The following is a 24,984-nucleotide window of genomic DNA, read 5'->3' on the forward strand; positions in this document are numbered from 1 at the left end:
TCTGACCCCACAGTCCTCTCAGGGAAAGAGGTGCCACTAATAAAGACACTGACACAAATCTCCCAGGTCAGGTGTGAGGTTGTGAGACCAGCACCGTCCAGTCCTCCGCCCGTCCCCCATCTGCCGGTCTGTGTCCGTGTGTCCCCCTCCCTCCCCCGCCCCTACTTGCTCATTCCCCTCAGTCAGCCACTGGGTTTGTTTCTCCCTTGCTTAAGTGACACCTTACCAGAAACTCTTAACACCCTACCCCACACCCCTGGTCTCCACAGCCCATGGCAGGTACAGATTGGGGAACTGAGGTCAAACTAAGCTGGGGCTGGAGGTGTCACATGTCATAGGTCTCAGGTTGGAGGGGTGTCTTGTATGACAGGGCCTGATCTACGATGGCTGGTAAGGGTATCCCTGAGGGGATTCAGTGAAGACCCCACTGCAGAAGGAGCCCCTTGTGTTGGGCTGGGAGTGAGGGGAGGAGATATGGGGTGAACCTATGAGTATGTGACAGGTTGAGCCCCTGGGATAGGTCTGGACTTGGGTTTGTCCATGCCTTGGGGGTGGGGTGGCAGTGCCGGCAGGAAGCCCCCCTCCCCCCATGGTTTGTGAGAAAGGCCTGCCCATGGCTTCCTGCCCTGACCCAGCCCCCTAGGCTAACTGGGGAGAAGGAAGTGTCCTGGGGCTGGGGGCTGGGCCTGGGTGGAGCTTTGGGTCCTCTCCCATCAGCCCTGGCAGGGGGAACCTCTCCTCAACCAAGGCGCTGAGGAGTGGTGGGAAGCTTTAGCTCTCAAAGCTTTTCATCCATTTTAAGAGCAACCTGAGTGTCCCACAATCTCCGCTGTCCCAGTCACAGGTGGGAAACCCAAGCTGGTAAACAGCCGTCACATGTCACCCTCAGGACGGTCGCCTGATTGCTGGCGCTGGTGGCTCTCTGCTGTCCCCTACTGGCCACACGGAGAAATCAGTCCTGCAACACTATCAATAGGCCCAAGCTCAAACACCTCTATAGACCCACCAAACCCCAGGCTCCGTGAGCTGGAAGAAGCCAGGTTTACGTGGATATGGGGAGAGTGGGTAACAAGTAAACCATATATAGAAGGGACAGCCTGTTCCCAATCACCCCTGCCAGCAAGGAGTAGCTCTTAAGGTCCTTTTGGGTCTCCTCACTGTTAAGATCAGCAGTCTGGGAAGGGTGGTAAGGCCTGACTGAGCAGGCAGCCACAATGCATGACTGTAGTAAATTCTTCCCAATCAAGCCATCTCAGCACCAGTGTGACTGGAAGCCTAACTTTCTCGGGCCAGAATTAGGGTGCTCTCACCCTCAGCGGTTTCCAGCCCTTCACGTGGGGCATCGATTTGTGCCTGGTAAGCACTCCTGCGCGGGCATCTCAACCGCATGGAAAGCACAGAGAGGCTGCCATGAACATCCCTCAGAGCCCACGCAGCCTCAGCTTGCTCGTTCTCAATGCAACTGAAAGTCTGTGAGGAATCTGTTTGGGTGACACCCTGGGACCCCACCGTTTGTCTTACCCAACCACTAAAGGTACCCAACATTTCTGTTTTAGGCAGGGTCTCATGAAGCCCAGGCTGGTCCTGAATTCACTATATCACCAAAGATGACCTTGATTTCCTGATCCTCCTGCCTCTGCCTTTTGCATTACAGGGATTACATGTTATTTATTTTATGGAAACAAAGTCTCTCTCTATGTAGCTCTGGATGACCTGGAACTCTCTCTGTAAGCCAGGCTGGCCTCAGACTCACAGAGTTCCTCCTGCCTTTGCTTCCCGAGTGTTGGTATTAAAGGCCTGAGCCAGCACTAGGCTGCTCTTTAAAATATCTAAGCCAAGGCCAGGTGGTGGTGGCGCACGCCTTTAATCCCAGAACTCGGGAGGCAGAGGCAGGCAGATCTCTGTGAGTTCGAGGTCAGCCTAGTCTACAAGAGCTAGTTCCAGGACAGGCTCCAAAGCCACAGAGAAACCCAGTTTCGAAAAACAAAACAAAACAAAAGCATCTAAGTCAAGTTAATGCTGTGGGGCTGCATGTTGCATCTTGGAGCCTTGAGGTCATTGCCCACCCTACACAGTTCAGTTAATGGAGCAGTGCCTTTCCTCTAAATGAATAACTGACCCTGCTTCCCATCTCTACATGGGAGGAGGACCAACCTAGTGGTGACCTGATGGAGACCAAGCCTCCTTCAGTGTTCCAGGAGGGACAGTGGAACACCTTGGGGACTCCTGCGCAAATCTATCAATTGGGGGGCACATATCTGGGGTCCCTTGGGAGAAGTATAGGGTGCCCAAGTTCTCCCCAGGCCTCGAAAAGGTGTGAACTTAGATCTTGGTTCAGACGCGGGCTGTGACGGACCTGGAAATACAGCATTACCGGGAGGCCTGGTGCTATGCGCAGGTGCAGCGGGGCCCGGGCTCGGCGGACCTGGGCGCCCCCTGGCGGACACCCGAGCGCCGAGTTGCCTTTCAGCGGAGGCGGCGGGCGCGAGCGCGAGCAGCGAGTCTCGGGAGCAGCGGCCGCCGGGGCGGAGCCTGCGATGAGCAGGTCCCGGACTCTCGAGCGCCCCGCCCCCGCGCGGGCGATGCCGAGCGGCGCGGCGGGCAGCGGGGCCCGGCGGGGCGTGCAGAGGAGCGGGCCGCGGCGCTGAGGCGGCGGAGCGCGGCCCGGCCATGGGCTTCCTGCACCAGCTGCAGCTGCTGCTCTGGAAGAACGTGACGCTGAAGCGCCGGAGCCCGGTGAGCGACCCGCACCCCATCCTCCGGGGCCCGCAGGCCGCGCGCCCGATTTGCCGGTGCGCTCCCAGCGTGCACGTGCAGTGCCCGGGCGCGCGCAGACCCTGGGAGGCCGCTACCGGGGACCCTGTCCCGGGCCCGCTGCTTCCGCGGGCTTCCCGGCCCCGGGCAGCAGCTTCGGCTGTGCCCTCGTCCGCTGACACTCGCAACGCTCGGCTGAGTCACTGGCCGGCGCCCTTCGCTGCTCTCTCTGGCAGGCTGGGGTGGGGGCGGGTGGTCCCTGGACTTCAGCTCTGGCGAGGCCCAGGTTCCTGGGACAGAGTGCTGGCTGGGGCGCACCATTCAGCGTAAGGGCTCCAAACCCTGGGCCCACTGCCTCTGGAACCCCCATAGCGACCCGTCTCTTCGTTCTCTTTACCGCTTCTCTGCCCTTGGGCAGGCACCTTAGGCTGAAGATGGTACCAAGTAGCCCTGCCGCCGCCCTCTTCCTCCTCCTCCGCCACCGTCTCCTCCTCCCCCTTCTCCTCCCTTCTTCATCTTCTCCTCCTCCCCTCCTTTCCTAGCCCATCCTGGCATGTCCACAGCCCTCACTCCTGCTTTCTCATCCCTGGGCATGTCCTTGTTGTGCCAGCTCAAGCCGTCAAACCCCAGCACCCGTTTGTCCTTTAGGGCCAGTTTTCCCCGAGGCAGCTCCTCTGATTTCTCCTGCCTCGGGCCTCTCTGGGGTCTGGGGCCTGCTGGGCAGAGCTCAACACCAGGCTTCTCAGTACCTGTCTAGGGCAGCCAGGACAGAAGAGTAATTGAATGAGGAGCAGGTTGGGGGGCCTGGATGGCATGGGCCTTGTTGGTTTTTATTCCAGTCCCTGGAAGAGCAAGGGCACCCAGAGTGTCCTGGGCCAGCAAGAGTATCTGAGGGCTTTTGCAGGGTGGAGACCAGAGAGAATGGGTGCCTAAAAAAGGGACCAGCCCATTCCCAGGGACTCCTTGGGTAGCCACACTCCTCCTGGGTTCCACTTTGGGTATTCAGGTGCATAATAAGAAACTCTGGGCTATAGGCAGGGTGGGTAGCAGTCATCACCATGGCCTGGCAGGATTCCTGTGGGTACCTGGCCCTGGCTGAAGCAAGGACTGGGTACATCCCCTGTCCTGGTTGTCTGGGGCTGCCTGTTGTGGGGTCTGAAGGAGTTGGCTTGTTGTTACTCTAGCTTTTAAGTCCCCAGGGGGAAGACATAGAGAGAGGATGTAGGCCTGCCTCAGTGCTAACCCCAAGTTGCTTGTCAGGAAGGCCCCTTCAGGTCCCAGGAGCAGAGGCTAAAACAGTTCCTGCATCTGATGGGAGCCTCACACCAGGCTTGAAGAAGAGTACAGTGATTTGACAGACAGCTGGACGTGCTCATAGCCTTTTCCTAGGACTGACCCCCCTGCCCGCTAGGCTGGGTTGATCTGTGGACCTTCCCAGGTTCCCATTGGACCAGTTAGACCACAGCGGGGGATCCTTAGCCTATGGGCTTACAGTGAGGTACCAACAGTGACTGTCTTTCTCCAGGAAGACAGTCTTTGCTGGGGCCAGAGACACACCCATGCAAAGCTAATGATCTGGAAGGGACTCCAGGACCTCTGCCCTTCCTGCTTCCTTCTCCCAAGTACCGTGCCTCAATTGCCCTGTTGTTGAGCTGGCTGCACATGGGACACGGGTCTACCCTGGCATCCGTAGGAGGCACACCAGTGTTGAGTAGTTGTGGTGGCAGGCCCCAACATCACAGTTGGGTGTCCCCTGCTCTCTCCACTCCCCCACCACAGCAAGCACTAGGTTTCAGGGAGGGCAGCTCAGACCCAGGATTGGCATGGAGACACTGGGGCGGTGTGGAAGGACGGGGCTTGTCTTGAGGGACAGGGTCCCTAGGTCACTTGCTGTCACCCAGGTAGAACACCTAGGTATTGCTGAACCTGTGCCGCCTGTAACCAGATTCCCCTGTGGTGCCCGCCACCTGCCAGCTAGGACTCTTCCTCCTAGCAGCTCATGCGCAGCCGTTGCTATAGTGATAGGGGAGACGGCCTGGCCTGTGCTGCAGTTACTAGGAGGTGCCCAGGGTAGGGCCTGGTGTGGGTAGGGCTGTCTCTTGAACTGTGGCCCCTGTTACCAGCCACTCTGTATGTGTGAAGCACATTTGTCCTGTGGCCCTGGGTGCGCACATCACCTCCTCAGCTGGCCCTGGGGAGAGGAGGTGGAGGCTGGCACCGGCTGAGGCGGGTGTGGGGTGTGGACACACAGCAGGGTGTTCTGGATCACAGAGCGCTATTGTCAGAGCACAGTAGGCATAGCCAGGGACAGGCTGGGCATGGCCCCACACCGCTCCTGGGCGGGGGTGGGGCTGGGTGGCGCTTCAAAGTCCGCTTCAGATGGTGATGAGGGTGAAGGAGATCTCTGATATTGCAGGGCCCTGGAGAAGGATGACCTCTGGTGGTGGTGGGTGGGCCTCTCTTTCGTGTGGTCTCAGAGGCAGGAGCTTCCTGATTTATCACCTGGCCTTCATCTCTGAGTTGAGGTGGGGGCAGGAATTGAGGAAGCTCTTTGTTTACCGAGAGACACTGGGAGGTGAGAGTCTGAGCCCCAAGGTTTTGGCACTTCTGACCTACCTTGCAGCCTGGCCCCTAGAGGTTAGGCCAGGAAAAGAAGCTTTTGCCTCAGGGACTGTGTTTGCTAGAGGCTCAGGGCCCTGGTCACACTAGGCCTCTTCTCTCTGGGTCCAACACAAAGTTATAAGGGTGCTACAGGAGAGGACAGGGGAGGTGCATGTCACTCAAGTCAGAGACCACACTTGGCCCAGATGCCCTTCAGGATCCCACCCTGGGGGCTCAGCAGGTTGGCAGGGAGAAGAGGAGTTGGGTAAATGATTGGGTCAGAGTTGACCACAAACTGACTAAGTTGTCCCTGCTGGCCTTGGGCCTCTTCAGAGGGTGGGTGGTCCATGGTTTGTCAGGCACAGTGTAGGCTGCAGGACGAGAGACCCAGTTTGGTGGCACCACACGGCGTTCAACATCATGGTATACTGGAAGAGACTAGAACCCTGGCTGGACCTGAGAAACCTGTGTTGACCTTCGTGGCCACTGGGTACACAGGGCTGGGCTGGTCCTTCAAGGAGGTCACAAGAGCCTAGGCTAGCACCTGTCCATCATGTCTAGCCCTGGGCAGGGAGTGGACAGACTGCGGTTAGCTTCATGTGGTTCACCCTTTCCAGTGGGTCCTGGCTTTTGAGATCTTCATCCCGCTGGTCCTCTTCTTCATCCTGCTGGGGTTGCGGCAGAAGAAGCCCACCATCTCCGTGAAGGAAGGTGAGGTGCAGGCATAGTCTGGGCACGTGGGTGGGCAGGGAGGGACGAGAGTCCTGGGTGCACGTGTCAGCCCAAGTGTGGCCCCATTCCCAAGACTCCCTGCTCCCCGTGTGGTCCTGGCCACGTGTCTTGGCTAGGCTGTGGCAGTCAGGGCTGGCCATTGTGGCCACGAGTGACAACGGTGCCTGTTTCTGGAGGGTTCCGGCATTCATTAGTCTCCTCTGTTCTGTTTTGACCTGCCCCCCTACCCTGCATGGTCTCTTGTCCTCCTCGGCCCGGCCTGCATGCAGTCTGTAAGTGAGCAGCCATTCCTTCTTGCTGGCTCAGGTGGCAGCCATGGATGGCCTGGCGGGTCCTCCTGGTGCGGCTTAAGCACCCCTTCTGCTTGCATTAACAGCCTCCTAGCAGCTGGGTCCTGTAGAAGCCCCTGCCTGTGATCAGGAAAGGCTGGCTTATCAGTCAGGGTGGTGGGCTGTGATGTTGGGGGGTGGGGGGTAGTGAAGGGCCAGGCCACCTGGGCCATAACTGGTACCCTGGTCAAGCCATTGGAGTATCTTCTTGGCAGGGTGTCTGAGTCCGCCTGGCAGTGCTTTCTAAGGGCAGGGTTCCTGGGTTGAGCCTGGGCTAGCCTGAGATGAGGCTGGGGTGGCCTGCAACTCTCCCTTCAAACTCCTTTGGGCTGTTGCGCTCACTCTGCTAACCAGTTGGCCTGCGAGGTCAGAGGTCACTGCCAAGGGGTGCCTCATGTGTTACCCTGGTGTCTGTGGGAAAGGGGATCGTTGGGGGCATGTGGGCAATGCCAGGCTAAAGTGTGATATGCTGAGAGTTACAGGGGAAGGGATGGCAGGTGGCCCTCTGACCTCTGACCTACAGAGTCTTTGCCTTAGCACAGCTGGGGGTCAGGTGCACTGTGCCCCAGTCCTAGTCTGCCTGAAGCTGCGTCTCCTTCCCGACTGTCTTCACATATCTCTCTTGGCCTCCATCTCCCCCATTCTTGATCCTACCAGCTTTCTACACCGCAGCACCCCTGACATCTGCCGGCATCCTGCCCGTCATGCAGTCGCTTTGCCCGGATGGCCAACGTGATGAGTTTGGCTTCCTGCAATATGCCAACTCCACGTAAGTGCACCCGCCCCATGGCTTGGGAGCTGGCTACTCCTACCCGGACACCATAGCAAATGGCTGATGTCTCACGGTGTTGCAGGGTCACCCAGCTCCTAGAACGCCTCAACCGTGTCGTGGAAGAGGGCAACTTGTTTGACCCAGTGCGACCCAGTCTAGGCTCAGAGCTTGAGGCCCTGCGCCAACATCTGGAGGCCCTCAGCTCTGGCCCTAGCACCTGGGAGAGCCGCTTGGCCAGCCCTGCAGGTGTGCCCTGTGTGGGGATGGCTTTGGGACTTGGGGGAGGGCCTGAGCACACTGTCATTGGGAGCCTGCCTGCCTCTGACCCTGGGTCCCTGTGTCTGCACCCCATTGTCCCTGACCTGTGTGCTTGAGGCAGGCCCAGTGAAGTGCTGGTAACTCTGCTCAGAGCCTATCTGGGACTCCGTAGCCCCAGCTAGAGCCGGCTCCTCAGTCCCATCCTCCTGCCTGTCCAGTTTCGTCCTTCCCTCTGGACTCGGTGGCCAGGGACCAGAGCGAGCTTTGGCGTTTCCTGACGCAGAACCTGTCACTGCCCAACAGTACAGCCCAGGCCCTCCTGGCTGCCCGTGTGGATCCTTCCGAGGTGAGGTGGGGCATGTATCCATGGTGGCCATGTCCCTCTGGCCTCCCCACTGCCCCTGGTTACCGCAGCGAGGGAGGGGGAGGCGCTGCGAGTGTATCTCAGCTCCTCTCAGCACTCTGGAGCCCCTACTGAGCCAGACTCCTCACAATGCAGGTCTATCACTTGCTTTTTGGTCCTTTGCCTGCCCTGGATGGGAAGTTGGGTTTCCTCAGGAAGCATGAGCCGTGGAGCCGCCTGGGTAGCAATCCTCTGTACCAAATGGAGGTGAGGGGCCTGTCCCGGGGAGAGGGGTGGAAGGAGAGGTTCTCCCTTAGTTACCGGTAACTTCTGGGGATCTGTGGTGTTCATGGTGAAGGGTTTTCTCCCTTAGTTACCGGTAACTTCTGGGGATCTGTGGTGTTCATGGTGAAGGGTTTTCTCCCTTAGTTATGCATCACTTCTGGGGATCTGTGGTGTTCATGGGGAAGGGTTTTCTCCCTTAGTTATGCATCACTTCTGGGGATTTGTGGTGTTCATGGGTAAGTGGAGGCAGGATGGTGATTTGAGAGCTCCCACAGCACCGTGGGACCCTGGTACAGAGCCAGCACAGTGGACGGGCAGGCAAAATTTTGTGCTACCTTCAGTAGGCCCTTGATTGTGTCTCGGCTGGAGTGCAGGCGTTACCAGTCCCCTCTGCCTTGCCACCAGGAACTGCTGCTGACTCCTGCCCTCCTGGAGCAGCTCACGTGTGCACCAGGCTCTGGGGAGCTGGGTCGGATTCTTACCATGCCTGAGGGTCATCAGGTAGACCTGCAGGGCTACCGGGATGCCGTTTGCAGTGGGCCGGCTATGGCTCGTGCCCAGCGCTTCAGTGATCTGGCCACTGAACTCCGGAACCAGCTGGACATGGCCAAGATTGCTCAGCAGGTGAGGTCCTGCCTGCCAGCTGGCCTGGAGGAGTTCTGGGGCTACTTGGAGCCTGAGGGTGGGGGGCTCCTGCTCCCAGGCCATGGTGTGGCTTATAATTGAGTATTCAATACCCTCTGCTATATAGTTCTAGCCCTGTCCAGGACTTCCTAAGGCGTAGACCCTCCCTCGTCTTCCCCAAGCACTGTCCCCTGTTGATATCCTTCCTGTTCCATCCTGAACTTAGTCACCTCCCTGAGTCACCTCCAACCGAATTTACCCTGTCTCCTAGCCTGCGTTTTCCCCTTGGTCTCCCCCCTCAGCTGGGCTTGGATGTCCCGAATGGCTCAGACCCCCAGCAGCAGGCACCATCCCCACGAAGCCTGCAAGCACTCTTAGGGGACCTGCTGGATGCCCAGAAAGTTCTGCAGGATGTGGATGTCCTGTCAGCCCTTGCCCTGCTGCTGCCCCAGGGTGCCTGTGCTGGTCGGGCCCCTGCACCCCAAGCTAGCGGCCTGACCGGAGTGGCCAACAGCACTGTGACGGGGGCAAGCACAGGTCCCAACAGCACTGCTGAGGAGGGCACCCAGTCACCTGTAACTCCAGCCTCCCCCGACACTCTACAAGGCCAGTGCTCTGCTTTTGTGCAGCTCTGGGCTGGCTTGCAGCCCATCTTGTGTGGCAACAACCGGTAGGTCAACAACAAAGGGATGGAGGGACGGGGAGAGTCGTGGGGTGGTGGGGAGTTGACCCATTGCCTGGCCCTTGTGCATGGGCTCCATTCTGGAAGCCCCGTTTTCTGTGTGCTCATACGTTTAAGACCACCCCGTGCCTAACCTGATATCCCACCTTAGCCTGACGTTCTGTTCCTAAGCCCTGTCCCTTGGCTTTTGTTGAGCCATCCCAAGTGCCCCATCCCATTGGTCCTGACATCTCTGCCCTGTTCCTGCTGCTTTGTCTCTGCCAGCACCATTGAGCCTGAAGCGCTTCGGAGGGGTAACATGAGCTCCTTGGGGTTCACAAGCAAAGAGCAGCGAAACCTGGGCCTTCTTGTGCACCTCATGACCAGCAACCCCAAAATCCTGTATGCACCAGCGGGCTCTGAAGCTGACCGTGTTATCCTCAAGGTGTGTGGGTCTGGCACAATTGGGTCACGAGTTGTGCCCATCTCCCCGGTAGGAGCATGAGCCCCGCAAGAGCCTGAGTCCCGGGACTCTATGTAGGACTGATGAGAGCTGGGTAGTGGTGTGCCTAGCACGGCCAGTTTCGGAGCTGGAGGGGTAGTGGCACTTGGCAGCCTTTCTGTTGAGAACTCCGCAGAGTTCCTGCAGAGATGAGATACACTGGAAAGGCTGGCTGCTCTGGCTAGAGTGCCCCCCCCCCATGCTGCCAGGGTGGTATGTTCAGAGGCGCCCCCACACACAACACTGGTAGCATCAAATGAGCACGGTGCAAGGAACATTGAAGCCTGGGAAGATAGTTTGTTGGAACAGTGTAAGCCAGGAGTGGAAGTGGACGTGACAAGAGCTTGACCTTGGAGAAGTTTTTTGGGGGGGTGGGGTGGGAGGAGAAATGAGGGTCAGACTTAAGTGCTCAAGGGGCATGTGGAAGGAAGGAAGGAAGGAGGAGGAGGAAGGAAGGAAGGAGGAGGAGGAAGGGAGGAGGAGGAAGGAAGGAGGAGGAGGAAGGAAGGAAGGAGGGAGGAGGAGGAAGGAAGGAGGAGGAGGAAGGAAGGAAGGAGGAGGAGGAAGGAAGGAAGGAGCGAGAAAAGCATGCATGGATGCTAAGGTGGGATTCAGAGAAGCCATGTGGCTACGGTAGGAAGGTGAGGTAGAAGTCTGGCTGAGTAGGGGTACTAGCTAGGCCGGTCCCTTGAACATGTGAGAGAACAGAGGACTCCTAAACTGGCTTGGGTTCCTCTGGAGCCCCATGCCTCAAGCTTGCATTTTCTTCAGGCCAATGAGACCTTTGCCTTTGTGGGCAACGTGACGCACTATGCCGAGGTCTGGCTTAATATCTCCGCGGAGATCCGAAGCTTCCTGGAGCAAGGCAGGCTGCAGCAGCATCTACATTGGCTGCAGCAGGTGCTGAGGGTACAAGGTGGGTGGGCACCTGCGGTGGGCTCTTCTGCCCAGAGCTGAAGGGTACGAGCCACACCCTAAACTCAACTGTCTACTTCAGTATGTGGCCGATCTGCGCCTGCACCCTGAAGCGATGAACCTGTCCCTGGAGGAGCTGCCACCTGCCCTGCGCCAGGACAACTTCTCACTGCCCAATGGCACAGCTCTCCTGCAGCAGCTAGACACAATTGACAACGCAGCCTGTGGCTGGATCCAGTTCATGTCCAAGGTGCGGTGGGTGAGCACTGTGACCGCCCCTTCCCCCTGTGCATTTTCAGGGCTTGCTCCAACGATGGCCCCTTTCCAGGTGAGTGTGGACATCTTCAAGGGTTTTCCTGATGAGGAGAGTATTGTCAATTACACGCTCAACCAGGCTTACCAGGATAACGTCACAGTGTTTGCCAGTGAGTTCCTCCCCCTCCCACAAAGGTCCTGTGTCTCCTATAGACCTACTTCCTCACCAGTTCGGTCTCACCCTATCCCTACTATATGCTCCGTTACCTTCCTGCTCCTTGGCCCCGACCTCTTCACCACCTCCATGTCTTCCCTTTCTCCCTAGCCTGGCTCACTTGGGTCCCACACTCCGCATGCTGGCTCTGCCTCATCCCCCTGTTCCTCTTCAGCCCTGCTCCCCCTCTTTCTGAGACACCTCATCTGTCCCATTATCTCTCCTGGAACACTCACTTCGCAGTCTGTCCCATCCCTTCCATGCCCTCTGGCCACACACTCCTCCAGCCTCCTGTTCCCAGGCGTGATCTTCCAGACCCGGAAGGATGGCTCCCTCCCTCCACACGTGCATTACAAGATTCGCCAGAACTCAAGCTTCACCGAGAAAACCAATGAGATCCGACGTGCTTATTGGCGCCCGGGGCCCAACACTGGTGGCCGCTTCTACTTCCTCTATGGCTTTGTCTGGATCCAGGGTGAGGGACTGAGCCCAGGTGGGATATGAGGGGGGGAGCCTGGCCTTGCCCCGATACGACTTCTACCCACAGACATGATGGAGCGTGCCATCATCAACACTTTTGTGGGGCACGATGTGGTGGAGCCTGGCAACTACGTGCAGATGTTCCCGTACCCCTGCTACACGCGTGATGAGTGAGTGCCAGCCTACAGAGGTTTGGGGGAGGGTTCTCAGGCCCAGGTGCCCCCTAACCCCTGATTCCCCTCAGCTTCCTGTTTGTCATCGAGCACATGATGCCACTCTGCATGGTGATCTCTTGGGTCTACTCCGTGGCCATGACCATCCAGCATATCGTGGCAGAGAAGGAACATCGGCTCAAGGAGGTGGGTCTAGGTGGCTGTAGGCACTCCCTTCCAGCAGACTGTGTATGTGCGGTGGCGGGGGAGGGGGGAGTGGGGGGCAGTGCCATCCTTTCTCCTCCGCACCTGCCCCAGGGGCCCTCATCTGCTGTCCACCACAGGTGATGAAGACGATGGGCCTGAACAACGCCGTGCACTGGGTGGCCTGGTTCATCACGGGGTTTGTGCAGCTGTCCATCTCCGTGACGGCTTTGACGGCCATCCTCAAGTACGGTCAGGTGCTCATGCACAGCCACGTGCTCATCATCTGGCTCTTCCTCGCAGTCTATGCTGTGGCCACGATCATGTTCTGGTGAGTGCTATCTCTTGGGGCTTCTCTGGGCCCCACTAGGGGCAGCCCAGCGGGGCTGCAGGCCCAGAGCCATCCGTCTGGGGACTGACAGCCGTGTGGGTTCCCCCTGCAGCTTCCTGGTGTCTGTGCTGTACTCCAAGGCTAAGTTGGCGTCAGCCTGTGGCGGCATCATCTACTTCCTGAGCTATGTTCCCTACATGTATGTGGCGATCCGTGAGGAAGTGGCCCATGATAAAATCACGGCCTTCGAGAAGTGCATTGCGGTGAGGAATGGGGCCAGGCAGGGCCAGGGTGGGGTGTCCATCCCCTGCCCGGCTACTAACACTCCTCTTTCTTCAGTCCCTGATGTCCACAACAGCCTTTGGCCTGGGCTCCAAGTACTTTGCTCTGTATGAGGTGGCAGGCGTGGGTATCCAGTGGCATACATTCAGCCAGTCCCCAGTGGAAGGGGACGACTTCAACCTGCTCCTTGCTGTCACCATGCTTATGGTGGATACGGTGGTCTACGGCGTCCTCACTTGGTACATTGAGGCTGTGCACCCAGGTACACGCCCATCAATGGAGGGACCAGGGGTGGGTGGGAGAAGGTCACTGGGCTTCTGCCTTCCTCTTGGTGGCATTTGGCCTTTGCGGTAGATAGTCACCTCCAGGCCCTCAGTCAGCCTCTCCCATCCTGGACCTCCAGGCATGTATGGGCTGCCCCGGCCCTGGTACTTCCCACTGCAGAAGTCCTATTGGCTGGGCAGTGGGCGGACAGAGGCCTGGGAGTGGAACTGGCCATGGGCGCACACACCACGCCTCAGCGTTATGGAGGAAGACCAAGCCTGTGCCATGGAGAGCCGGCACTTTGGTGAGGCCAGGGTCAGAATGTTGAATGGGGTGGGCACTGGGTTTGGGGGCCTGGGGTGGCCTTAGTGCTGCCCCCCGTCCTGCTGACCCAGCCCTGGTACAGAGGAGACGCGCGGTATGGAGGAGGAGCCCACCCACCTGCCCTTGGTCGTCTGTGTGGACAAGCTCACCAAGGTCTACAAGAACGACAAGAAGCTGGCCTTAAACAAACTGAGCCTCAATCTCTATGAGAACCAGGTGGTCTCTTTCCTAGGCCATAACGGGGCTGGCAAGACCACTACCATGTGAGTATCTAGGGACTGGGGAGCTTAGCTCACAGGAGGGTATGGTTCCCTCAGGGTCTGGTGGGTTGTGACCCCGCTTGCCCCTGCTCCAGGTCTATCCTGACTGGACTGTTCCCACCCACGTCGGGCTCAGCCACTATCTATGGGCACGACATCCGCACAGAGATGGATGAGATCCGCAAGAACCTGGGCATGTGCCCGCAGCACAATGTACTCTTCGACCGACTCACTGTGGAGGAACACCTCTGGTTCTACTCACGCCTCAAGAGCATGGCGCAAGAGGAGATCCGCAAAGAGATGGACAAGTGGGTGCAGCGTGCCAGGGCGGGGACAGACAGGGCACAGTGTGATTGGGATGTGGGATGTGAGCAAAGGCAGGGGCTGTGGACACTCGGCTGTGGAAGTCAGTGGGAGGGGTGGGGATGAGGTGAGGTGGGAGCTTTTCACGTTCCTGTGTACAACCCGTTGATATCATCCTTCCACCACTGCCCTCCTCTCTGCTGGCCATCCTGTTCGTGTGCCTCGTTCTTCTGTCCGCCCATCACCCTTCTGCCCACCTGTCACCCTCCTATCTGTCCATTGTCCTCCTTTTGGACCCATAGGATGATTGAGGACTTGGAGCTCTCCAATAAACGGCACTCCCTGGTGCAGACGCTGTCTGGAGGCATGAAGCGCAAGCTCTCGGTGGCCATTGCCTTTGTGGGTGGCTCCAGGGCCATTATCTTGGATGAGCCCACCGCCGGCGTGGACCCCTATGCTCGCCGTGCCATCTGGGACCTCATCCTGAAGTACAAGCCAGGTGAGCGGGATGCCAGGCTTGCCGTTGCCTGCGTGGGTGTCTTTACCTGTCCTCGTATGCTCCCCTTACCTTGGATCTGGCTACCCCAGGCCGCACCATCCTCCTGTCCACCCACCACATGGATGAAGCCGACCTGCTGGGGGACCGAATTGCCATCATCTCCCACGGCAAGCTCAAGTGCTGCGGCTCTCCGCTCTTTCTCAAGGGTGCCTACGGTGATGGGTACCGCCTCACGTTGGTCAAGCGGCCTGCAGAGCCTGGCACCTCCCAAGGTCTGTACCGAGACGACTTGAGCTAGCCTGTGGTCCTCCCTGCCCCACGACTCCCAGCCTAGGAGAGGTGCCTCCTTACCATCCCTCCATCAGGACCTGGTGGATTTGAATACCTCTAAGCCCCATCTTGGCTTGCCTGCTAGGTTCCCACTGACGTTCCTCCTCCCACAGCCACGCCCCCAGTGAATCCCCTTCTATTCCTCCTCCTTTCCCAGAGCCAGGGCTGGTCTCCAGCCCCCCAGGTCGTGCTCAGCTGAGCAGCTGCTCAGAGCCCCAGGTGTCCCAGTTCATCCGCAAGCATGTGGCCTCTTCCCTGCTGGTCTCAGACACGAGCACAGAACTCTCCTACATCCTGCCCAGTGAGGCTGTCAAGAAGGGGGCCTTCGAGCGCCTCTTCCAGGTGAGAGGGCTAAACATGGTTGTGGGGACAGGGTGTTCCCATAGAAAAGATGAGTACACCCCTGTCTGCATTCCAGGGCTAAGCATGGCAGTTGGGGACAGGAAGTGCCCATAGAAAAGATGAGCACACCCCGGCCTGCGTTCCAGGGCTAAGCATGGCAGTTGGGGACAGGAAGTGCCCATAGAAAAGATGAGCACACCCCGGCCTGCATTCCATGGCGCCAGCCTCACCCAGCTTCTTTACAGCAACTGGAGCACAGCCTGGATGCATTGCATCTGAGCAGTTTTGGGCTGATGGATACAACCCTGGAGGAGGTGTTCCTCAAGGTGTCTGAGGAGGACCAGTCCCTGGAGAACAGTGAGGCTGGTAAGAATGCCCAAGGCTAACAATCAGCCTGATATAGGCTCATGGTGGATGTGGTAGCCACAGGTCTTGAATAGCTATATTAACTGGAAGCTGGGATCAAGTTGGGGCCTGGGGTTCTGGGTGGGCACTAGGGACTGAGGTACTAAGCTGTCCTGGGGTACCATGGCTCCAAGCGCTCCCTCCCTGCCTCTGTTCTTTGCAGATGTGAAGGAATCCCGGAAGGATGTGCTGCCTGGGGCAGAGGGCCTGACAACTGTGGAGGGTCAAGCTGGCAACCTGGCTCGGTGCTCAGAGCTAGCCCAGTCACAGGCATCGCTGCTGTCTGCATCCTCTGTGGGCTCTACCCGCGGTGAGGAGGGCACTGGCTACGCCGATGGCTACGGTGACTACCGTCCCCTCTTTGACAACTTGCAGGACCCAGACAATGTCAGCTTACAAGGTGGAAGCTGCTGGGGAGATTGGGGAGGGTCCAGAAGGGTGATGTGGTACTGGCTGCTCACCCCCGCCTCTCCGCACAGAGGCCGAAATGGAGGCCCTGGCTCGGGTAGGCCAGGGCAGCCGCAAGCTGGAGGGCTGGTGGCTGAAGATGCGGCAGTTCCACGGGCTCCTGGTAAAACGCTTCCACTGTGCTCGCCGAAACTCAAAAGCTCTCTGCTCTCAGATTCTGCTGCCTGCCTTCTTTGTCTGTGTGGCCATGACCGTAGCATTGTCTGTCCCTGAGATCGGTAAGGCTGCCTGACTTCGTGGGGTGGGGCAAGGCTACCATCTGGCCCTTGGGTTCTTGGCTTCATTTTCTTCCCAGCCTCCTAGAGAACCCTTCTCCATCCCTCTCCCCATACTCAACCTTATTCAGGGGCTCATGGGAGAGTCATACCCGCGAAGCTTGGCCCTCTCTGTGTTGGGAAGGGGGAAGGGAGATCTGGGAGCTCCATCAGGTAGTCGGAGCCTGCTCAGGTCTCATGTCACCCACCAGGCGACCTGCCTCCACTGGTCCTGTCACCTTCTCAGTACCACAACTACACCCAGCCCCGTGGCAACTTCATCCCCTATGCTAATGAGGAACGCAGGGAGTACCGGTGAGGCCATGGGCTGGGGCTGTAGCACAGGGGAGAACAAGAGTTGAGACACAGAGCCTCTAACACACCTCTGTGCCCTTAGATTACGGCTGTCACCTGATGCTAGCCCCCAGCAGTTGGTGAGCACGTTTCGGCTACCCTCTGGTGTGGGTGCCACTTGTGTGCTCAAGTCTCCTGCCAACGGCTCCCTGGGGCCCATGCTGAACCTTAGCAGTGGAGAGTCCCGCCTGCTGGCCGCACGGTTCTTCGACAGCATGTGCCTGGAGTCCTTCACACAGGGACTGCCACTCTCCAACTTTGTGCCACCCCCACCCTCCCCCGCCCCTTCCGACTCACCAGTGTCCCTGGATGAGGACTCACTCCAGGCCTGGAACACCTCCCTGCCGCCTACCAGCGGACCAGGTAGTATCTCGTGGAAGGCTGCTGGGGTCGTGGCCATGAGGAGCCCATCTCACTGTGCTGCGTTGTGCCCACAGAGACATGGACGTCGGCCCCTTCTCTGCCACGCCTCGTGCGTGAGCCTGTCCGCTGTACCTGCTCTACACAGGGCACAGGCTTCTCTTGCCCCAGCAGTGTGGGTGGGCATCCGCCCCAGATGAGAGTAGTCACAGGCGACATCCTGACCGACATCACCGGCCACAATGTCTCTGAGTACCTGCTCTTCACATCTGACCGTTTCCGGCTACACCGGTGAGTTGGCCTGGTGTGGCTACGATCGAGGGGGTGGCTGGCGGATGGCTGCCTGGTCTCATTGTCCCTCCATCTTGTCTTGTGCAGATATGGAGCCATTACCTTTGGCAATGTCCAGAAGTCCATCCCAGCCTCCTTTGGTGCCCGGGCCCCCCCTATGGTGCGGAAGATCGCAGTGCGAAGGGTGGCCCAGGTAAATTGCTGCCCTGGGTTCCATGGCACCTGGCCCTATGCACAGGGACTCTCAGGCTTGTGAACTTCTCTGAGTCCCTTGCCATTCTCCAGGTGCTCTACAATAACAAGGGCTACCACAGCATGCCCACCTACCTCAACAGCCTCAACAATGCCATCTTGCGTGCAAACTTGCCCAAGAACAAGGGTAACCCAGCAGCCTACGGTGAGGAGAGTCAGGGTTGAGGGGATGGGGAGGGGGTGCGGCTAAGCCAGAACGGTGCCTGGGCTAATGCTGCCCTCCCTTCCTGTGTGCAGGCATCACCGTCACCAACCACCCCATGAACAAGACCAGTGCTAGCCTCTCCCTGGATTACCTGTAAGTGAGGCAGACGGAGCTGGGGGAGGGGCAGGGCCCACTGGGGTCCTGACAACCCCCTAGAATTGCCATTCCTCTTCCAGGCTGCAGGGCACAGATGTGGTCATCGCCATCTTTATCATCGTGGCCATGTCCTTCGTGCCAGCCAGTTTCGTGGTCTTCCTGGTGGCGGAAAAATCCACCAAGGCCAAGCACTTGCAGTTCGTCAGCGGGTGCAACCCTGTCATCTACTGGCTAGCCAACTACGTGTGGGACATGGTGTGCCCCCGCATGGTCCCTTCCCGCCCCTGTCTCCTGTCCCCTTACGCAGGTCTCACCATCTGCCTTTGCCGTTGCAGCTCAATTACCTGGTCCCGGCCACCTGCTGTGTCATCATCCTCTTTGTGTTTGACCTCCCGGCTTACACATCGCCCACCAACTTCCCAGCGGTGCTCTCTCTGTTCCTGCTCTATGGGTAGGCTGGGGAAGGGTGTGGAGCAGGCATGGGTGTGGCGGGGGCACCCTGTGACTACTGCTGTTTGCCCACAGGTGGTCCATCACACCCATCATGTACCCAGCCTCCTTCTGGTTTGAGGTCCCCAGCTCAGCCTACGTGTTCCTCATCGTCATCAACCTTTTCATCGGCATCACAGCCACTGTGGCCACCTTCCTTCTGCAGCTCTTTGAGCATGACAAGGTAAATGTGGGGTGGCTGAGCCGCAGGGCGTGGCCTGGGGTGGCGATACTGAGCTGTGTCTGGCCCCCAGGATCTGAAGGTTGTCAACAGCTACCTGAAAAGTTGCTTCCTCATCTTCCCCAACTACAACCTGGGCCACGGACTCATGGAGATGGCCTACAACGAGTACATCAACGAATACTATGCCAAGATCGGTGAGTCCAGCACTGGGAACAGTGGAGGCCTTCAGGGGGCCACAGGGTGGCATGCCTAGTCCTAGACCCGGCGACTTCCAATGCTGGGGATGACTGGGCTCTTCCTGAGGCTCTCAGGCCCTGAACCAGCTGTTCCACAGGCCAGTTTGACAAGATGAAGTCCCCATTTGAGTGGGACATTGTCACACGTGGACTGGTGGCCATGACAGTTGAGGGCTTCGTGGGATTCTTCCTCACAATCATGTGCCAGTATAACTTCCTGCGGCAGCCACAGTGAGTGGGGAGCGTTGGGCAATGGCGGGATCCTTGGTAGGGGTGGGCGGATTGGCCAGGCCCTGCCCACTGTACTGCCCCTAGACGCCTGCCTGTGTCTACTAAACCTGTGGAGGATGACGTGGATGTGGCCAGTGAGCGGCAGAGAGTGCTCCGTGGGGATGCTGACAACGACATGGTCAAGATTGAGAACCTGACCAAGGTAGGCTCCGGGCTGTGGGAAAGTAGATGGGGAATGGGGCGGGGCCATGCCAGGCCAGAGCCCCGTCCTTTGCTGAGGGGTAAGGCTCTTTGGGCAGGTGTACAAGTCTCGGAAGATTGGCCGTATCCTGGCAGTAGACCGCCTGTGCCTGGGTGTGCGCCCCGGAGAATGCTTTGGGCTCCTCGGTGTCAATGGAGCAGGGAAGACCAGCACCTTCAAGATGCTGACCGGTGACGAGAGCACGACAGGGGGCGAGGCCTTTGTCAATGGACACAGGTGGGGTCGCTGTGCCCCTCAGACACACTGTCGGGAGGCATGGATATGTGTGTGTGTGTGTGTGTGTCTGTGTAACTGCTTCCAGGTACACAGCTGCAAGGTTAGGGGTTGAGTGGCCACCCATAGGCGCACAGCCAGGGGGTTGCATGGGTGACCCTGCCCCTCGGGTGCAAAGGCGTGCGTGTGTGTGTGTGTGTGTGTGTAGGAGTGGGATGACCATGTCTCCAGGGTAGGGGAGGGCAGGTGTGGGGTGGATATGTCCCTCCTGGGTATTCATCGCCCTCTGTCCCTAGTGTGCTCAAGGACCTGCTTCAGGTGCAGCAGAGCCTCGGCTACTGCCCGCAGTTCGATGCCCTGTTTGACGAGCTCACAGCTCGGGAACACCTACAGCTGTACACACGGCTGCGTGGCATCCCCTGGAAGGATGAAGCTAAGGTAGGATGGGAGGAAAGTCGCTGGCGAGTGCAGTGGCGTGTCCGTGGTGGGTATGTGTGGGTGGTGGGTGCCGTGGCATGGCTGTGGTGGGTATGTGTGGGTGGTGGGTGCCATGGCGTGTCCGTGGTGGGTATGTGTGGGTGGTGGGTGCTGTGGCATGGCTGTGGTGGGTATGTGTGGGTGGTGGGTGCCATGGCGTGTTCGTGGTGGGTATGTGTGGGTGGTGGGTGCCGTGATGGGTATGTGTGGGTGGTGGGTGCCGTGGCGTGTCCGTGGTGGGTATGTGTGGGTGGTGGGTGCCGTGGTGGGTATGTGTGGGTGGTGGGTGCCGTGATGGGTATGTGTGGGTGGTGGGTGCCATGGCGTGTCCGTGGTGGGTATGTGTGGGTGGTGGGTGCCGTGGTGGGTATGTGTGGGTGGTGGGTGCCGTGGCATGGCTGTGGTGGGTATGTGTGGGTGGTGGGTGCCATGGCGTGTCCGTGGTGGGTATGTGTGGGTGGTGGGTGCCATGGCGTGTCCGTGGTGGGTATGTGTGGGTGGTGGGTGCTGTGGTGGGTATGTGTGGGTGGTGGGTGCCTTGGCGTGTCCGTGGTGGATATGTGTAGTTGGTGGGTGCCGTGGCGTGTCCGTGGTGGGTACGTGTGGGTGGTGGGTGCCGTGGTGGGTATGTGTGGGTGGTGGGTGCCGTGGCGTGTCCGTGGTGGATATGTGTAGTTGGTGGGTGCAATGGCATGTCCATGGTGGGTATGTGTAGCTGGTGGGCCTATGCTGGTGGGTAAGGTGAAGCCCATATCTCATATTCGTCCCGCTAGGTGGTGAAGTGGGCCCTGGAGAAGCTGGAACTGACAAAGTATGCAGACAAGCCAGCTGGCACCTACAGTGGTGGCAACAAGCGGAAGCTATCCACAGCCATTGCGCTCATCGGGTACCCTGCCTTCATCTTCCTGGTAAGTCTGGGGGCGTTTGGGAGACAGCTACTCCGTTTGGTCTTTCCGTGAGTTTGAGGGGAAGGTGCCCCACCTTCCTCCGCTTCCTGGTGAGCCAGGCAGAGGCGGGTAGAACCAGTCTAGGTGGGCTGCATCTCTGGATGAACTGACCCCTGCCCTAGGATGAGCCCACTACTGGCATGGACCCTAAGGCCAGGCGCTTCCTGTGGAACCTCATTCTGGACCTCATCAAGACAGGACGCTCAGTGGTGCTGACGTCACACAGGTGTGCCTCTCCCCGACCCCTCCGCGGTCCTCTGGCAGTCCCTCTGGTGCCAGCCTGTGCTGTCTGCCCACAGCATGGAGGAGTGTGAGGCTCTGTGCACGCGGCTGGCCATCATGGTGAACGGACGACTGCGCTGCCTGGGCAGCATCCAGCACCTCAAGAATAGGTGAGTCAGCCTGGGCTGCAGGAGACAGGGCGAGCTCTGCTGGGTGCGCAGGGCTCCAGGGCTGCAGGAGACAGGGCTAGCTCTGCTGGGTGCGCAGGGCTCCAGGGCTGGAGGAGACAGGGCGAGCTCTGCTGGGTGCACAGGGCTCCAGGGCTGCAGGAGACAGGGCAAGCTCTGCTGGGTGCGCAGGGCTCCAGGGCTGGAGGAGACAGGGCGAGCTCTGCTGGGTGCACAGGGCTCCAGGGCTGCAGGAGACAGGGCGAGCTCTGCTGGGTGCACAGGGCTCCAGGGCTGGAGGAGACAGGGCGAGCTCTGCTGGGTGCACAGGGCTCCAGGGCTGCAGGAGACAGGGCGAGCTCTGCCGGGTGCACAGGGCTCCAGGGCTGGAGGAGACAGGGCAAGCTGTGCCGGGTGCACAGGGCTCCAGGGCTGGAGGAGACAGGGCAAGCTGTGCCGGGTGCACAGGGCTCCAGGGCTGGAGGAGACAGGGCGAGCTCTGCTGGGTGCACAGGGCTCCAGGGCTGCAGGAGACAGGGCGAGCTCTGCTGGGTGCACAGGGCTCCAGGGCTGGAGGAGACAGGGCGAGCTCTGCTGGGTGCACAGGGCTCCAGGGCTGCAGGAGACAGGGCGAGCTCTGCCGGGTGCACAGGGCTCCAGGGCTGGAGGAGACAGGGCAAGCTGTGCCGGGTGCACAGGGCTCCAGGGCTGGAGGAGACAGGGCAAGCTGTGCCGGGTGCACAGGGCTCCAGGGCTGGAGGAGACAGGGCGAGCTCTGCCGGATGCACAGGGCTCCAGGGCTGGAGGAGACAGGGTGAGCTGTGCCGGGTGCACAGGGCTCCAGGGCTGGAGGAGACAGGGCAAGCTGTGCCGGGTGCACAGGGCTCCAGGGCTGGAGGAGACAGGGCGAGCTCTGCCGGGTGCACAGGGCTCCAGGGCTGGAGGAGACAGGGCGAGCTCTGCTGGGTGCGCAGGGCTCTAGGGCTGCAGGAGACAGGGCGAGCTCTGCTGGATGCACAGGGCCCCTGGTCACTCCTGTGTCCCACCAGGTTTGGGGATGGCTACATGATCACTGTGAGGACCAAAAGCAGCCAGAATGTGAAGGACGTGGTACGGTTCTTCAACCGGAACTTCCCAGAGGCCATGCTCAAGGTGGGTGTGGTCGGGTGAGGGGAGGGTGAGGGCGAGCCCCATTCTGGCAGCCGCTGACCTCCTTGGTCCTCTGATCTCCCAGGAACGGCATCACACGAAGGTGCAGTACCAACTCAAGTCAGAGCACATCTCCCTGGCTCAGGTGTTCAGCAAGATGGAGCAGGTAGTGGGTGTGCTGGGCATTGAGGACTACTCTGTCAGCCAGACCACCCTGGACAATGTGAGTGCGCCGCGTGGGGTGGGGTGTGTCTTCCTGGATTGGCCCGTACCACGTAGCCCACCACCACCTGTCCACAGGTGTTTGTGAACTTTGCCAAGAAGCAGAGTGACAACGTGGAGCAGCAAGAGGCTGAACCCTCGACCTTGCCGTCCCCCCTTGGACTCCTCAGCCTGCTGAGGCCCCGCTCTACACCCACGGAGCTCCGGGCACTGGTGGCTGATGAGCCTGAGGACCTGGACACAGAGGATGAGGGCCTCATCAGCTTTGAGGAAGAGCGGGTGAGTGGTCAGCATCCTCCCAGCTGCACACCTGCTCACACTGCCCAGAGACTGAGGCTGAAGGACCTAAGCGAGGGAACTGGCTGCAGTTTAGAGTCGGAACAGAGGGGGACTCATGTGTGCCGAGGGCTTGAGTGGACACAGGGAAACCAGGGTGGGTAGAACCCAGAACACACTGGCAGCTTTGAAGACCCCAGATCAGAGGTGGGGATTAAAGAAACCAGAGACTAGGGAGCAATCTAGACTGTGGCTACCACACTGGGCAAGAGGGCCAGACGCTGAAGTGTGCTTAGTGGGGAGAGAGTACTCGGGAGTGCCTATACCAGCCAGTGGTAAGGTCCAGTTTGAACATCCTCAGCCCCCACTGTCTGCTCTTCACCAGGCCCAGCTCTCCTTCAACACGGACACACTCTGCTGACGATCAAGAACCAAGTCAGGGATGCACCTGTGGGGGGCAGAAGTCAGGCGGTGGCTGTCGTCACACACGCCAGGCCCTGGAAAGGCAGGTTCAGGACCAAAGGGCTCCCGCCCTCCTCCCAGCTACCACCATCCTTGCCTCGTCCTGCGGTCACTCTGGCCGCCCTCCCCGAATTGTGCCAAAGGCTGGCCTGGCCCTGGGCTGCACATACCCTCACCCTGCTTTGCCTTAAAGCCTTGGGTCTTGGCCCAGCCCCTTACCCCACCCGGCACCATCCACCTTCCCCGGGTGACATGGGCTGCCCCAGGCATCCTGTGACCCTTCTCTGCAGCGGCCCCGAGTCTACCCAGGCCAGCATCTTGCACAGATGTCTTTTCATGGACATCCCTGACTGCAGGAGGGGGCTGGGCAGCTTGCCTACTTTGCTTTAAGAGCCTCCCTCGCTCTGCTGTTGTGAAGAAGGTAGGCCACCCACGGGAAGCCATGCGTGTGGTTGTCTCAGGCCTGGTGGAAGAGCAGGAATGGAGAAGCTGGGCTTGCTGGCCAGGCGAGGGGCCACTGCTCCCTCCCTGTCCCCCCAAGCTGCCTTTGCTCTCTCATCCAGCTTGGCCCTTCCCGCCACCCACCTGGGAGCGGGACCTTGTATATAGCGCACAGATGTTTGTTTTCAATAAATAAGCGAAAAAAGCCTGTGGCCGCCTGTGCATGTGGGAGCTGGGGGGAAGGCAGGCCCCTGGGGCCAGGGTATAGCCACCTAGTCTGACTGTACTAGGTGTGAAGGGAGGGGCTGCTACAAACAGGGAGATCCACCTTTATTCCCCAGCTCTGCGCATAGCCTAGCCACCTGCTGGGTGGGTGGGTCCTCAGTGGGCTTCTGGAGGCAGGCCTGTTCACCCAGCACTAGCACTGCCGCCTTAGCTTCCCACAAAGGTCTAGTGCCCACAGTGAGCCTGTTCTGGGCTAGCTCCACTTCTGAAAAGTGGAGGGGGTTTCCAAAAGATCTCCAGGAGTCTGGGTACATAAGAAGAATTTCCCCAAGGTGGTGGACCTGTGCTAGTGGGTGTCTGGTAAGGTGGTCCATACCTCACCTTGGCCCTGCCACGTGGTGAAGTTGGTCAGTGTACAGAAAGGCCCTAGGACACAGAGCTTAGGAAAACAAGATCTGGGGGAACAGAACACAGGAGAAACGGGGCCCTGGAACTCTGAGGCTAACTGGTGACGAGGCTCTGTGTATGCCAGGCGGGAGTGAGGGCACCAGGGTGAAGGGTTCTCAGACTCGCACTTCTGTCTTGTTCAGGGTCCCACCTCAGACTCTTCAGGTGCCCATGGGTTAGGGATAGAGGGCTGACTGGCACCATGAGGGGGTGGAAAGGAGTGAAGGAGGAAGGGTGGGAGTGGCCAGGGGGCCAAGGTGCTGTGTCCCGTGGGCTACAAAAACTGCAAGCCCACTGCAGTTCCCAGAGACTGGGCCCAGAGCTGGTACCTAGTGTGTGGAGGTTTCCCTGGCCACAGAGGCCAGGCAGGAGCAGGAGGGTGAGCATGTTAAGGGCCAGAAGCGAATGCTTGATAGTCTTACGGGGAAGCAGAATTCAGTGTCCAGCACCCGTGTGGGTTGTTCCTAACCGTCTGTCATTACAGTTCCAGGGATCTGACTCCTTCTTCTGACTTCCAGATACCTACACACGTCGTATGTACACATAGACATATGTACATACACATAATTAAAAATTGATTCCAGGACTTTGGAGAGATGACTCAGCGGTTAGCACTTCCTGATCTTCCTTCCA

The 24,984-nt window shown here is 59.2% G+C and overlaps 1 protein-coding gene across 3 annotated transcripts; it reads left to right on the forward strand.

The window, feature by feature from the left end:
- Nucleotides 1-2,518: 2,518 nt before the first annotated feature.
- On the forward strand, nucleotides 2,519-23,881 carry Abca2 (ATP binding cassette subfamily A member 2). Of its 3 annotated transcripts, none has more exons than XM_041674459.1 (49): nucleotides 2,519-2,736; nucleotides 5,973-6,066; nucleotides 6,357-6,359; nucleotides 7,074-7,185; nucleotides 7,271-7,434; nucleotides 7,665-7,792; nucleotides 7,946-8,056; nucleotides 8,480-8,698; nucleotides 9,001-9,368; nucleotides 9,645-9,804; nucleotides 10,633-10,761; nucleotides 10,859-11,026; nucleotides 11,105-11,201; nucleotides 11,547-11,720; nucleotides 11,793-11,895; nucleotides 11,970-12,084; nucleotides 12,222-12,412; nucleotides 12,525-12,675; nucleotides 12,752-12,956; nucleotides 13,098-13,262; nucleotides 13,365-13,545; nucleotides 13,638-13,850; nucleotides 14,148-14,344; nucleotides 14,434-14,616; nucleotides 14,832-15,016; nucleotides 15,262-15,382; nucleotides 15,585-15,821; nucleotides 15,901-16,107; nucleotides 16,356-16,458; nucleotides 16,541-16,860; nucleotides 16,935-17,148; nucleotides 17,236-17,341; nucleotides 17,434-17,545; nucleotides 17,638-17,698; nucleotides 17,782-17,956; nucleotides 18,037-18,152; nucleotides 18,227-18,374; nucleotides 18,445-18,568; nucleotides 18,709-18,841; nucleotides 18,926-19,043; nucleotides 19,141-19,319; nucleotides 19,613-19,754; nucleotides 20,567-20,701; nucleotides 20,863-20,966; nucleotides 21,040-21,132; nucleotides 22,179-22,281; nucleotides 22,364-22,501; nucleotides 22,579-22,779; nucleotides 23,162-23,881. In XM_041674459.1, exons 1-49 carry the CDS (start codon nucleotides 2,671-2,673, stop codon nucleotides 23,195-23,197), a joined length of 7,308 nt encoding a protein of 2,435 aa, XP_041530393.1. In that variant the 5' UTR covers nucleotides 2,519-2,670; the 3' UTR covers nucleotides 23,198-23,881. The 3 variants fall into 3 exon arrangements, with proteins under 3 accessions (XP_041530393.1, XP_041530395.1, XP_041530394.1); XM_041674461.1 differs by having other exon boundaries at nucleotides 15,585-15,764; XM_041674460.1 differs by lacking the exon at nucleotides 6,357-6,359.
- The last annotated feature ends 1,103 nt before the right edge of the window (nucleotides 23,882-24,984 follow it).

The sequence above is a fragment of the Microtus oregoni genome, unplaced genomic scaffold, assembly GCF_018167655.1.
Source record: "Microtus oregoni isolate MIOR12 unplaced genomic scaffold, Mior012 000025F_ref0000491, whole genome shotgun sequence".
Lineage (NCBI taxonomy): Eukaryota > Metazoa > Chordata > Mammalia > Rodentia > Cricetidae > Microtus > Microtus oregoni.